The sequence below is a fragment of the Nothoprocta perdicaria genome, unplaced genomic scaffold (genome assembly GCF_003342845.1).
Source record: "Nothoprocta perdicaria isolate Ctin4 unplaced genomic scaffold, notPer1 scaffold_24, whole genome shotgun sequence".
Taxonomy (NCBI): domain Eukaryota; kingdom Metazoa; phylum Chordata; class Aves; order Tinamiformes; family Tinamidae; genus Nothoprocta; species Nothoprocta perdicaria.
This window is the reverse complement of record NW_020455466.1, coordinates 3,039,520-3,052,370: the sequence shown is the minus strand read 5'-3', so window position 1 is coordinate 3,052,370 and position 12,851 is coordinate 3,039,520. Positions and strand designations below refer to the sequence as shown.

General features: G+C 37.2%; 1 protein-coding gene across 1 annotated transcript; it reads left to right on the top strand.

The window, feature by feature from the left end:
• The first annotated feature begins 79 nt into the window (after window positions 1-79).
• Window positions 80-12,138, top strand: GALR1 (galanin receptor 1). Its single transcript, XM_026039738.1, has 3 exons — window positions 80-763; window positions 7,435-7,500; window positions 11,333-12,138. The coding sequence occupies exons 1-3, from the start codon at window positions 80-82 to the stop codon at window positions 11,648-11,650; spliced, it is 1,068 nt and encodes a 355-aa protein (XP_025895523.1). The 3' UTR covers window positions 11,651-12,138.
• The last annotated feature ends 713 nt before the right edge of the window (window positions 12,139-12,851 follow it).

Here is a 12,851-nt window from a genome sequence, read left to right as displayed (position 1 = left end):
GCCGCGCGGAGCCGCGCGGAGGGGTGGGCGGCCGCTGCGCGGGAGCGGCGCGCCCGCTTCCTCCTGCACAAACTTTGGCATGGAGCTGCGGGAAGTGCCCACGGAGCTCCTCAACCGCTCGGGCACCGGCGAGTTCAACCTCTCCGCGCCGCCCGAGGCGGAGGGCAAGCCCCTCTTTGGCATCGGCATCGAAAACTTCATCACTTTGATTGTCTTTGGCTTGATATTCGCCCTCGGGGTGCTGGGCAACTCGCTGGTGATCACGGTGCTGGCACGGAGCAAGCCGGGCAAGCCTCGCAGCACCACCAACATCTTCATCCTCAACCTGAGCATCGCCGACCTGGCCTACCTGCTCTTCTGCATCCCCTTCCAGTCCACGGTCTACGTACTGCCCACCTGGGTGCTGGGTGCCTTCATCTGCAAGTTCATCCACTACTTCTTCACCGTGTCCATGCTAGTGAGCATCTTCACGCTCTCCGCCATGTCCGTGGACCGCTACGTGGCCATTGTGCACTCGCGGCGCTCCTCGGCCTTGCGCGTCTCCCGCAACGCGCTGCTCGGCGTGGGGCTCATCTGGGCGCTCTCCTTCGCCATGGCCTCGCCCGTGGCGCACCACCAGCGCCTCTTCCACCGCGATGCCAGCAACCAGACCTTCTGCTGGGACCAGTGGCCCAACCCGCGCCACAAGAAGGTCTACGTGGTTTGCACCTTTGTCTTCGGCTACCTGCTCCCGCTGCTGCTCATCTCCTTCTGCTACGCCAAGGTGGGGTGAGCGGGTAAGGGTAGTGGTGTGGGGCTGTAGTTGTGGGCGTCCATGGAGCCTGTTGTGGGTGTAGGGACATCTCTGGGGGTGTGGAGAGACAGGGTGCTGTCAGATGGCAACAGTGATGTGATGCAGCAGGACAAGGGGAGTTTAGTTTATGAGAGCAGCAGCTTTACAGCGGAGGGGATGGTTGGGGCACATGTGTGTTGCAGGGCACAGAAAGGTGAGGGCAGAAGGGCTGTGCAGGCGAACGCTGCCGTAGCCTCTGCMAGATTTCCCTTGCTCAGAGCGTTAAGAAGCCCTGCGATCCTGCTGCTTCCTTTGTGAACACAACTTCAGTTTTCTTGCTTTGCRCGTAAGGAGTTAAACTCAAGTAAAGTGCAGCCAAGCAACAAGTTGTTCAGGCTTCAGGCAAAGTGTTGCGATTCTTTCAAATGCAACTCAATTAAAAAAAAAATACAGTACAAACCCATCAATTTGCACTAACCCTTAGCACACGGTGCTGCCCAATGTCTGTGAGATGCCCCTCACCTTGTCCCAGGTGAAGCAGATCACAGATTTAGGTCTGCATTCAGCAAGGRCAGGTAGTGGTAGGAAGCGATGAATCAGGCAGGAAAAAGCAGTAAGAGTGCCCAAATGCAGCTCCATAAGGACTTTTCTGCTCCAGCGAGAGACAGTCACATTCTCTGTTGCTGKTAATTGCAGCCTCTGGTGCAGTTCCCACCCTTTGCTGTTAATCAGGTGTAGGTTACAGATTGCTGTTTGCCAAGCTGTTTACAAGCCCTCCTGGACTGCGCCTGTACCAGCCCTCTAGTAGCAGGATTTATCTGTAGTCAGGGAAGTAATCAACATTTAAGATGAAAGGTCTGCTCTTGCATGTAAGGACTGCTTAYGTGTTAAAAAGTCAGTTCTCAAATTAAAAAAAATATATTTTTTTTCTGCTCTTGAATGTGACAAGCAGGGAAGGCTTGTCAAATATTAAGAATTTCTGTTTATATTTTAAGAGCTAAAACATCTTCATTTTCAGAGCCTTTTAAATGTGGATATACAACACTAAAAACAAGTCTTTCAAAATTATGACTGTCCTGTTTTATAGGATGATCTTGCCCTATAGAAAAAGTAAAGATTTATTCAAATAAGCAAATGTTTGCTTAAACAAAATATAAGCTACTCTGCTTACTAACCAGAACACACCATGTTCTTGCAGTGCATTCATAGAAAAACGGATGTTTTCTTAACATATTTCTTAAGGTGTAATGTGTCTGTCTTAATGTGTAATTTAACAAAAATCCCAACTGTGAAGGACATGTCCAAAACAAGTTAATAAGATCAAGGTCAATATAAATCGCACTAAAAAAATCAGTCCTAATTTGCTGCAATAGTAGGATCTCACCCGTGCTTGGTTTGTGTGTGTGATCCTGCCTGCCATGGCATTAAGCCGGAGGATCCAGCCTAACAGGATGAGTTCTAAGAGATATCTCCTGCAGGTCAATAAAACTGAAAATGTCCTTGTAAGAGGGTCTATAATGTACTCATATGTTGCAGCATGAAGGTTCATTCCTGCCCTCATTAAGACCCACTGTCAAATCTTCAACTGCAATATTTTAGCACATTGGGCAGAGTTAGGGAGAAATCAAGGATGATAATAGTTGAAAATCAAAGTTGGACTTTTGAATTTGTCAAAGCCATCACTTCTATCAGAGGTTTCAATCAAAGCTGATCATTGTGAGCTTTTATGGTTATTGCTAAAATASTGTGAAATATGCTAGATAATTTTGACTGCTCAGTGCATACACAGGCTGTGTAAGAGCTGCAGAAGTGTAAAGGTAAATGCATTAGGTTCTTAGGGACTTGACTGATTTTCATGAACTCTGAGTCTGCTAARTTACATAATCTTCTGATGAAGTCGATTTAGACAAAGGAGAGATAGGAGAGATGCAGTTCTCTATTTGAATGTATCGCCATTTCCAGACTTTTTAATGGCAGTTCTTTTTTTCCACAAAATGAAATCGAACTTTTAGTTCTGAAAGTCTCTCTTTTTTTTTTTTTTTTCCAAGGAGTTGAGTTCCTTTTCTCTCTCTTAGTTTAAATAAATTATATCTCTCTCTGATATGAATAATGAATTATTTAGATTCATATTTTACTAGGATCTCTCTGCAGGAGGCAACAATAGTGTTATAAATTAGGGAAATCCTGAAGTAGTCGTAAGTGTCCTCCCACAAAATCAGAGCTGGCTGTCTCATGTGATGCATTTTTAAGGCAGAGAGTTGTGAAATGATGTTCTGTATCAGGTGTGTACAGCTATCCTCTTTTCTTTACCACAAATATTATAGGTGAGTTTCAACCACATTTGATGTAGCAATGGAGATGTCAGAAGGAATGTTTTTTTCCTAGTTTTGTGAAAAGACACTATCCATATTTTTTCTTTAAGGAGAATCAGTTTGCCCTCAAGTGTTACTAAGCATCAGGCAATCCACACAGAAAAACCACTGTACATATTTCCTGATGGTGTAGGAGAAACTTCATTTTGGAAACATAATCAAGAAAACAGATCTGTAAGAAAACATGTTTCATTGGCTCGAGGGCTCACAGACAGCTCTTTAAAGAAGATTACTTCTCTAGCCAGAGGAGCAGTGATTATTGAGTTACTCACAGCACCTCATACAAAAGACAGGTTGAAATGWCTTGTCATGATATTCAATATATATATATTTTAATTCTTTTGTATGTGTGTGATTTGCAACACTGCTGTAACATTGGTTCAGTAATCCATTTGAAAGGCCAAAGTGATAAAAAATTCACAATGAGCTTCTAACAGTTATATGCCAGGATACTGCAAGATAATAGCTGATTAGGGGTGTGTCTTCTTTTGAGTTCCCAGCTATGAGGCTTCACTCCTTGAATGACCAACCTGTTTCAGACCTGTAGGCTGGGCACTTAAAGTCATTAGCAAACTTTGAAAATCTTGGGAATCGTTATATGATTAAGATAGTTTCCCTTCATAAACGTCTAATGTTAAAACCTTCATTTTCCTCCCTGCACCACTTTTTTAACTTTAAGAAATAATAAGAAAATTTGCTTCCATTACTACCTGTCATTCTTAACATTATGAATTCAGGAAAGTAACATATGATTTATAGAGTTGTTTAATAATAYGTCATAAAAAGCTGGAGCCTCACCATAAACTACAAGCTTATATGGTTCTTCACTTAAGATTTTATCTTAATGTGAGGGAAAATTTTAATAGAGAGTGCTCATCTACCTTGAAAAGAAAAAGACTATGACACATTAGAGACACTATTAAATGGAAGAGGGTGAAACATCTGTTGTGACAATAGAAGTAACAGTATTACTTTGACAAATGGATTTCAGGCAGCGGCACTTGAAATCAGGTTCATATTATAAAATACAGTCCAGAATGTAATGACCACATTATGGTTTCRTTAAACAGGTGGTTCATTCCTGTCATCTTGGGCAGGCTTTCCTGATATGTAATTTGAAATGGGTAAATTAAGGAGTAACAAAGGTGTAGTGAGTGGAATGATTAAGAGTTTTCAACAGAAACAGCTTTCAACACTATTAACAGTATTAACAGATTAACAGGTTTTCAACGGTACAGATTTCAATCATTTACATTCTTTGATTGAGAATAGATATAATTACAGACTCTTCAAGCATGAATAAGACACAGGTGCTTTAAGATTTTTTTTTCTTAATGAAAATTCCCCTTTTAATCCTGTTTTGTCATCGGGCCTATTTGTAATTCTCAAACCATCTGAAGGAGGGCCCCAGCAACTAATTGCAACACACCCACAAAAAGATAACCGTCTCCTTGTAGACAAAATCCAAATACTACAATATGTGACCAGAGATAGTTTTGATAGTGCTGTCCACCATGCAACTCCTTTTATTTCTTTGATCACACCACTTTTCTTACATCCTTTTTCCCAAGAACTTAACTCTTCTTCTGCAGAATCCCATCTGCATCTCCAGAAAAAAAGAAAAGCTATTCCTTCTGAGAGCCAGATACAATCTCTCATCAACACGTATACAAAAGGCATTATTAGTAAAGCTTCATGCAAAGAGTTAATTTTCCCACAGAGCCAAGTACTTTCATGATATAACATCTTATTAGGAAAGATTGTGTACTTATATCTTGGCAAAGTGAGTATTTCATTGTGTGAGTTACATRTTCCTTTGGTGAGCAGTCTGATAGAAGAAGAAGTGGCACATATAGAAATAGAGAATTATTATTCATTCAGGTGAAGTGACAACCGCTACTGAAGAAACATTACATTATTCATTGCCCTAGAGAAGCAATTCAACCAGGGCTGTTAGCAGAGGGGTCTTTGATCGCCCTTGTAGCATTTGTGTACAAACATAACCCTTAATAGGACTCCACAGCTTTTCCGCTGATCTCTTGAGTWCCACTGCTCCCACTGCTGTTGATAGATAATTAAATTCTGCCTATGTTTCATGCTGCTGGTTTGTGTACCATCTGGTACGCTACCATGCATAGCTAGAATGTTTTTGCTGTAGAGGCAGCATATATTTATTTTATGAAATATGCATATACCCCAAAAGAGGAAAAGTTGAGAAGGATTCATTGGAAGATTGTCATCCAAATCTTCACAACACTACAAAATATCCAAAATAACTGCTTTGACTACTGTATCTGACTGTATCTGTCTTTGGACTGGAGAGAGAGAGAAAGAGAGAGAGAAATGTCATGCAAGCATGCAATGGAGTTTCAGAACAACAATAAAGGAATCTTTAAAAAAAGATTTTTTTAGTTTTGACTTTTGGGATAATTTTTATCCAACTTTAGTATTGGACTCAATAAAAATACAGAACAGTTGAGAATATGTCAGGAGACAGGACTTTGGAGAAGTTCAATAGAAAAAGCCTTTCTGTTTAAGTTATGTGAGGAAGGATTATGCATGTTAGGTGAAGCAACAGTAATGGGAAAAAATTTTCACCATCTTTTTCCCATGCTTTTTCTTTTTCTCCCCCCCTTTTTTTTTTAATTCATTTTTACTGATCCCTTCAATTCATCTGTCACTGAACTGACATGGTGACAGCAGGAGAATGAAGAGCATCAGTACCAGAGGATCATGTCCATTGTCCTCTGCTAGATCTTGGGGCCTGTTCTGGCCTTTTCTTATGGTCTGTACCCTCATGGACAAGGGGGAAGGGTCTCTTCTCAGAGAAATTGTATTCAGGTTTGCTTGGTAGTACCTGGCTACTGCTTCAGAATACAAAGTGGTATTATTTATGCAGGTCTGACTCTTACATCTACACAAACACACAGACATCAATTACATTTCAAATCAAACTATGTCAGAAGTAAGTTATTTGCTTTTATTTATGATTCCCTGATAGATAAGAGTAGTCACTTAAAAACTGAATCCACTGGTGAGCCACAATCATTCACAAATGCTGTCCTATTTTAAAATATATGTTATATATGTTTCTAAGAGTTATAAAAGCCATGTGGGATCAAATCAGTAGGTTGTCTTATCCAGTATCCTGTCCTGATAGTGGATAGCCAGCATTTAAAAGAAAGCAGAGAAAAAATCCTGAAATATGAAAGGGAATTTCTACTTTCTTCCCCACCTCATTAAGTCTCCCTCTCAGCCTCAAATACAGTGTTATATTCTATCAGAAATCTTTAATTGCATGTTTGCTTTAATCCTGGGTGCTCATATTTATTAACTGTTCTCAATTCGTTTTTTAGTTATGTAAAGTGTGACTAACATTGTCATCATGGAACCCTGAGCTCTGTAATCTGACTCTACATTATATATAAACATTTCCTTTTGCCACATTTTAATTAAACTTCTGAGTTTAATTAAATGTCTCAGTTTTTGATACTGGATGGTTTACAACTTGTTAAACATATTCAGCTGAAGAACATATTCGCCACCCCTTTGGCAAGTCTGATCATTTGTATATTAAATTCAGTTAATGATAGSTGCAGATAAAAAAAAGAGCGTGTTCCTGACATACACTATCTAAAATCTTAAGTTTACATTAAAATTTGTACTCTATTGTTGGATGATAAATAATTTTGCTATATTTTAAAAACAAACAAAAAACCTCCCACGAAGTGCACTAGTAACTTCAAACTGTTGATAAAGGTGATACCTGTGTGAAATATATCATAGTATAAATTATTTTTAAAAGTTCAAACTTATTTCTGAAGATCAAATAACAGCCATATTATTTTAACCAACCATCCATCTGAAGAGAGCAAATATGCAGGTGGCTCAGAAAAGCTCTGACTCAAAACATACACTTTTTATGTTACATGCAGTAAAGATCAACCTAAATTAAGACCATTGATATCTTTATCAAAAAAAAAAAAAAGATTGATAATTCTCATTGCAGTCTAGGTTTCAACTTATTGCTTTGTTCACTGTGATATGTGTTGTAATGTGGTGCAGCTCTATTTTTATATAAAAATTCAGTGGTGGTGTGCACCAGATCTGTAAATTCATGTAGATTCGCATATGTAACTCCATTGGATCTGATGCCACGCACTTCTGATATGTGTAAATTGGATCATTGGTGTTTGTAAGAAACTCATGTAGTGCCAGAGACATATTCTAAAATATGTTTTATGAAATCCAGAAAATTATGAAATACAAGATGCAAATTAATCTTTTCAGGTTCTTAATCATCTGCATAAAAAGTTGAGAAACATGTCAAAGAAGTCAGAAGCATCCAAGAAAAAGGTAGATCACTTTCATTACCAATTCCTATTTGTTTATATATTAGTTCTATGGGTATGCTAATTTGGTACTATATTATTTGTTTCTAAAGACATAAAGAAGAGAAAGATCTGAAATCATGTATTTAATGATATACTCTGTGTCTCCCTGAACTTAGCAAAAATTGAGATCTTTTCTAATCTCAATTTTCCATCACAATGGGTCAAGTCATTACTCAAAGGCCATATTTTTTGGACTTGGGAGCATCTGAAATTTAGACATTGTGAGACTGCCTAAAATAAATGTTTCTTTTGCCACAGCACCATTTTTCCTTGTGAAATTTATACTTTTTTTTTAAATTTAAATGGTTTATGAAGAATTTCTAGCTTATATGATGTGATTTCCAAATAAGGGGTAATGTACTTTGTGATGAGGAGTCTAATAAGAAACTTTCTGATTCTGTAGTTCTTTCACTTCCTTTCTATTTTCCGTAAAATCTTTTTTATTCTCTCATGTTCAAGACTTATGCCTTAGATGCAAGCAGAATTGTGAAAGGTCTTTAAAGCATATTAGCTTTGCAATTTAGAATACTATTTGAAATGTGTTTATATAGTGAATTTGTCAGATGATATAATAGGATTCCGATTTTTCAGGAGATTTAACCACATTAATCATTTGACTAACTTCTCAGTTTATGAACACAGAGTCAGAAAGAACCTTAAGGCTCTTGCTCATTTGATCTGATCACTATTACCATATGGTCATGCAAACTCTCTGCAATGCAAACGATACATGGGCTCATCAGTGAATATCTATCATTTATGCCTTCTCTATTTTTGAGGGGAAAAAGATTTAATTCTGAGAATTAAAAGCAGTATGATCCTGGTTCAGCAGAATGCTTAACATATGCACAATTAATCTTAGCAAAAGTGTAGTTCTCAAGGGTGGTCTATATATTTCCATCAGTTCTCTCAGGTAAGCTATGGTCAAATTGGAAATACCTTTGCATTTCTCTATGTGCTAAATATTGAAATTGGAAATAAAGGCCAGATCCGGCTTATGAATTAGTTTGCATATTGCAAAGGAAAGCATTACACTTATGTTCAAGACTGCTGGGGTGCCCCGTAATTCAAAACAACAAACAGAAAGAAACATAAAAGATTTTTCACTTAAAAAGTTTCTGATCCTAAGATCCTAACTTACATTTTTTAAAGCAACTTTGTTTTCACTAGCGTTTGTTTTCTGTTTTTGTATTTTTCTTCTTCCATTGCTGTGCTAAGAATACATTATTTGTTCTGTATTCCAGGCCTGATTCTTTTTTAACTTTATTCAAAACTGTGTAAAAATTTCAACAATAGAGTCTTAAAAATAATTTGTAATATGATTGAAAAAAAAAAGGAAAATAGAAACTTATTTAAATGTTATTTCTTTTCTGCTATTTTCTCACACACACAAAAAAGTGTAAAAGTCATAACTGCTGAAATTTAGTTTCATTTGTTTTTTACTTGCTAATAAGAAACCCTAAGCAAGATCTCATTAGGTAAATAAGATTTGCTCTTTATTGTTACCTTGGTTGCAAGTTATAGTGCTGCTGATGATATGAAGGTAAGCCCTGAAATGAGGCTCAGGAGAAATAGTGGATTAAAAACAAGTGTTGCCAGGATTTTCAGTCCATTATGCATATTACTTATTCTTTAGGTATGATATACTGTAAGCATAATAGTTATAAAAGACACATGGTCATCCTCAGCTTTCAGTTGCACCTATACATTCTATTGAAAATCAGTGATTTTCCAGCTGTAATTTTTAAAATTTTGAAAAAATTGAGGTAATATGTTTCTTATGAAGTAACAATACTATGATAATTTCTTTTCAATTGGAGTATTAATACTTAGAAATCATCAGAGAAGGAACTACTTTCAGTAGTACTTTTACTTTTTTGTTTGCATGCATTTTCATTGTTAGAACTGAAACAGAAAATATTTCTTCTTCTATAACTTGTTATTTAGTACTAACCTAAACTCAATAGGGCTGAACAGATGTTTATGCAGACATTTTTAGACTAAACAAATTATATTTACAATAGGTGTAATGTCTGTTGGTTTCTGTTGTGAAATTCAGCAAACTAGCAACAGTATTTTTCATCAATTATTTKTCCTATTTGCATAGTAATTAAACTCTTTTTTTCTATAAGTTAGCTCCTATTAGATTAGAAAGGTCAGCTTAAATGACACCAGACATTAATCAATTCAGTAAGTATAGACCAGATTCAACAGAGAAGTGAAGTGTCTAGGCATTCTGTGTGCTGAAATTGATATCACTCCATGGGTCACTTCTATGAGTTAATTTGGGAGGTAATTTTATGAGTTAAAATGGAGAAAGGACTAAGTTATCAGAAAAATCAACTTTGTGAAGTGTTAATATAGTAATTTTAATAATTCATAACATAATGTGCTTGGAATTAGTGTTAGGGTTATATTAGTGGAGTGATTTAATTGAAAGAGGTGCCTGTTAGAGAATAATTTATTTAGTAATTGCAAAAGCACTAACTGCTTTTTCTGAAGAAGTAAATGAAAGCTAAAGAAAACATTGATAATTTGACTATTATGTCCTGGAGAAATGTGTACAGAACCTGAAAATTCTATACTAATATTCTAGTTGTCATTATATGTTTAATGAAATTAATGACCCTTTCTTGTGAAAATAATAAGAATGGAGTCAGGAGGTGTGCATTTAGGAAGTTTACTATTTATGTTACACTTTTCTAAACTCAGTGTTTGGCCAGCTTCATTTTCCAGATTGTCAAAAGCAACATACAATCACCAAAAACTTCAAGCTCCTAACTTCTGTCGTTTTCTCCAGATTGCATCACAGAATGTTGTCGTATCACTCCATCACAGAAATTTATTGCTTAATAGAGAGACTTTTCAAAAAAGCCTCTGCTGCTTTGTTAGACATTAGATCAAAATCAGTTTGACTGCATTAAGGTCTTTCAGTGAATGAATCACAGAATAGCTGAGGTTGGAAGGGACCTCTAGAGATCATCTAGTCCAACTTCCCCCTGCTCAAGCAGGGACACCTAAAGCACGTGGCACAGGGTTGCATTCAAGAAAGACTGGAAGATCTCCAAAGAAGGAGGCTCCACAAACTCTCTGGGCAGCCTGTTGCAGGAATCTGTCACTGAAACAGGCTGCCCAGAGAGGCTGTGGAGTCTCCTTCTTTGGAGATACTCAAAAAGCATTCACAGAATCACAGAACCACGGGATGGTTGAGGTTGGAAGGGACCTCTAGAGATCATCTAGTCCAACCCCTCTGCTCCAGCAGGGACACCCAGAGCACGGCGCACAGGGTGACATCCAGGCGGGGTTGGAAGATTTCCGGAGAAGGAGACTCCATAACCTCCCTGGGCAGCCTTCTGAGAGTTACCTTTCTGAACTACCTTTATTTATAAAAAGAGCCCTCTTTAAATTCTAGTCAGATATCTTTGTGCACCATATTAAAATACAGCTCCTTTGATTCGGATTAGTCTGAAGACGCATATTGTCATTTTATTGCGTCAAGCTTATGTCCACCTCACGAAAAGCTAGGATATTGTGCAGCGAATCAAAAATGCCGCACCTTTCTTCTGAGCAAAAGTATGAATTTCCTGTTTACTATGGAATTTCAGGGCTTACGTCATTTTTGAAGTAGTTCTCTATACAAAATAAAGTGCAGGAAGCAAAATCATTAGGAAGCATGCTAAAGTGTGTTCTCTTTCAGTATTTTTGGCTTTTACAAATAATGATTTTGAAACAGTTCTGGTTCTCCAAGTGCTTATCTGTGCTTATCTGTGTTTTGTTTTCTTTCCCTGTCTCAGACAGCACAGACTGTGTTGGTGGTGGTAGTGGTTTTTGGCATATCCTGGCTGCCACATCATGTCATTCATCTCTGGGCTGAATTTGGAGTATTCCCACTGACTCAGGCCTCATTCCTCTTCAGAGTAACTGCACACTGCCTGGCTTACAGCAATTCTTCCGTGAACCCGATTATATATGCGTTCCTCTCCGAAAATTTTAGGAAGGCTTATAAACAAGTCTTCAAATGCCAGATAGGTAATGAGTCACCTCTGAATGACGCTAAGGAAAATAAAAGTCGGATAGACACACCACCGTCTACCAACTGTACACATGTGTGAACTTTAAAAAGTGCTKTACGTGGTGTTTTCTTCTGTGTGAACTAGACTTCTAGGAAACAAAGCACAATGAGCATTATCTTCAGCTTTACCTTGATGATTGGTGTTTAATATTGAAATTGTGTTTGTAGCAAATGCTTGTAAAACTARTATGAAAGGTAACTGGGTTGACCCTTTGTATCTTAGATGTCTTTATGAAGTTAAGCTCTTGGAAAGATATTTCCAAGAAAATGCTGGTGATACATCTGTATTCGTTAAGCATAAGTGAAAAAACACTCAAATACAATGCACACCATTTGTGTCTATGAAGAAAGATGCAGTAATATGGACAAGTAGTTGTCCAGTTCTGAACTGAATTTTCTGATATATTATTCCATAAGAGTATAGAGATAGCTAAATCTTCTGTCTTAAAGGTAACAAATATTGTGTAGTGCTGTGATTTCAGGGAGAATGTCAGGTATCAAATCAAATGTAAAACTTTTGTTCTCTCCTGAGATTTTGACATTTTTCTTAAAACAAACATGAGCACTGATTCTGCATTGAAATAACTTGTGTCTAAGTTAAGGCAGTTGCTTCAGAGAAGAAATGCTTTTTTTTTTTTTTTTTTAAATGTATTTAGCTGCCTTTTTAATGTAACATACTCTGCACTCATGGACTTTTTTCCCCTTATTATGCTTTGCTTAACTGCATACACAAAACTTCGTGTATGATATTTAAGTATGTAGTTGTATCAAATGAAGATTTTTATCTCTCTGAGGGAAGATTTTTTTAAGTGTTGCGTACATGTGTGAGTATATGTACATGTTTTGTTTACTTGTAGATTTCATGACAAAGATGTAATTTTAAATGTGCAGTATATATCCTTTATACTATTCTGGTTCATAAAGAAATTCCACATTTAATTGTTTAAAAATAGCATGGCATATCAAATTCTAAGAGGGATTTGATATTTTGTAGGTCTAAATTGGAAAAAAAATAAAATGAATGCATTTAAATCAATGTACAGTATATCAGTATATGTGGTTCAATTTTGTAAATTCTTGAATAACATGAGAAGCTTTTTTTTTTTGGTTTGGCTTTTTTTTTTTTTTTTTTTTTTTTGGTCAGTTCCTTGTATTTCTTTTATTGGTAAACCTCTAAATAACAGCAGGAGATCACACATTCATATGTGTTAACAACCTTTCAGGACCTGGTATCACAGAAT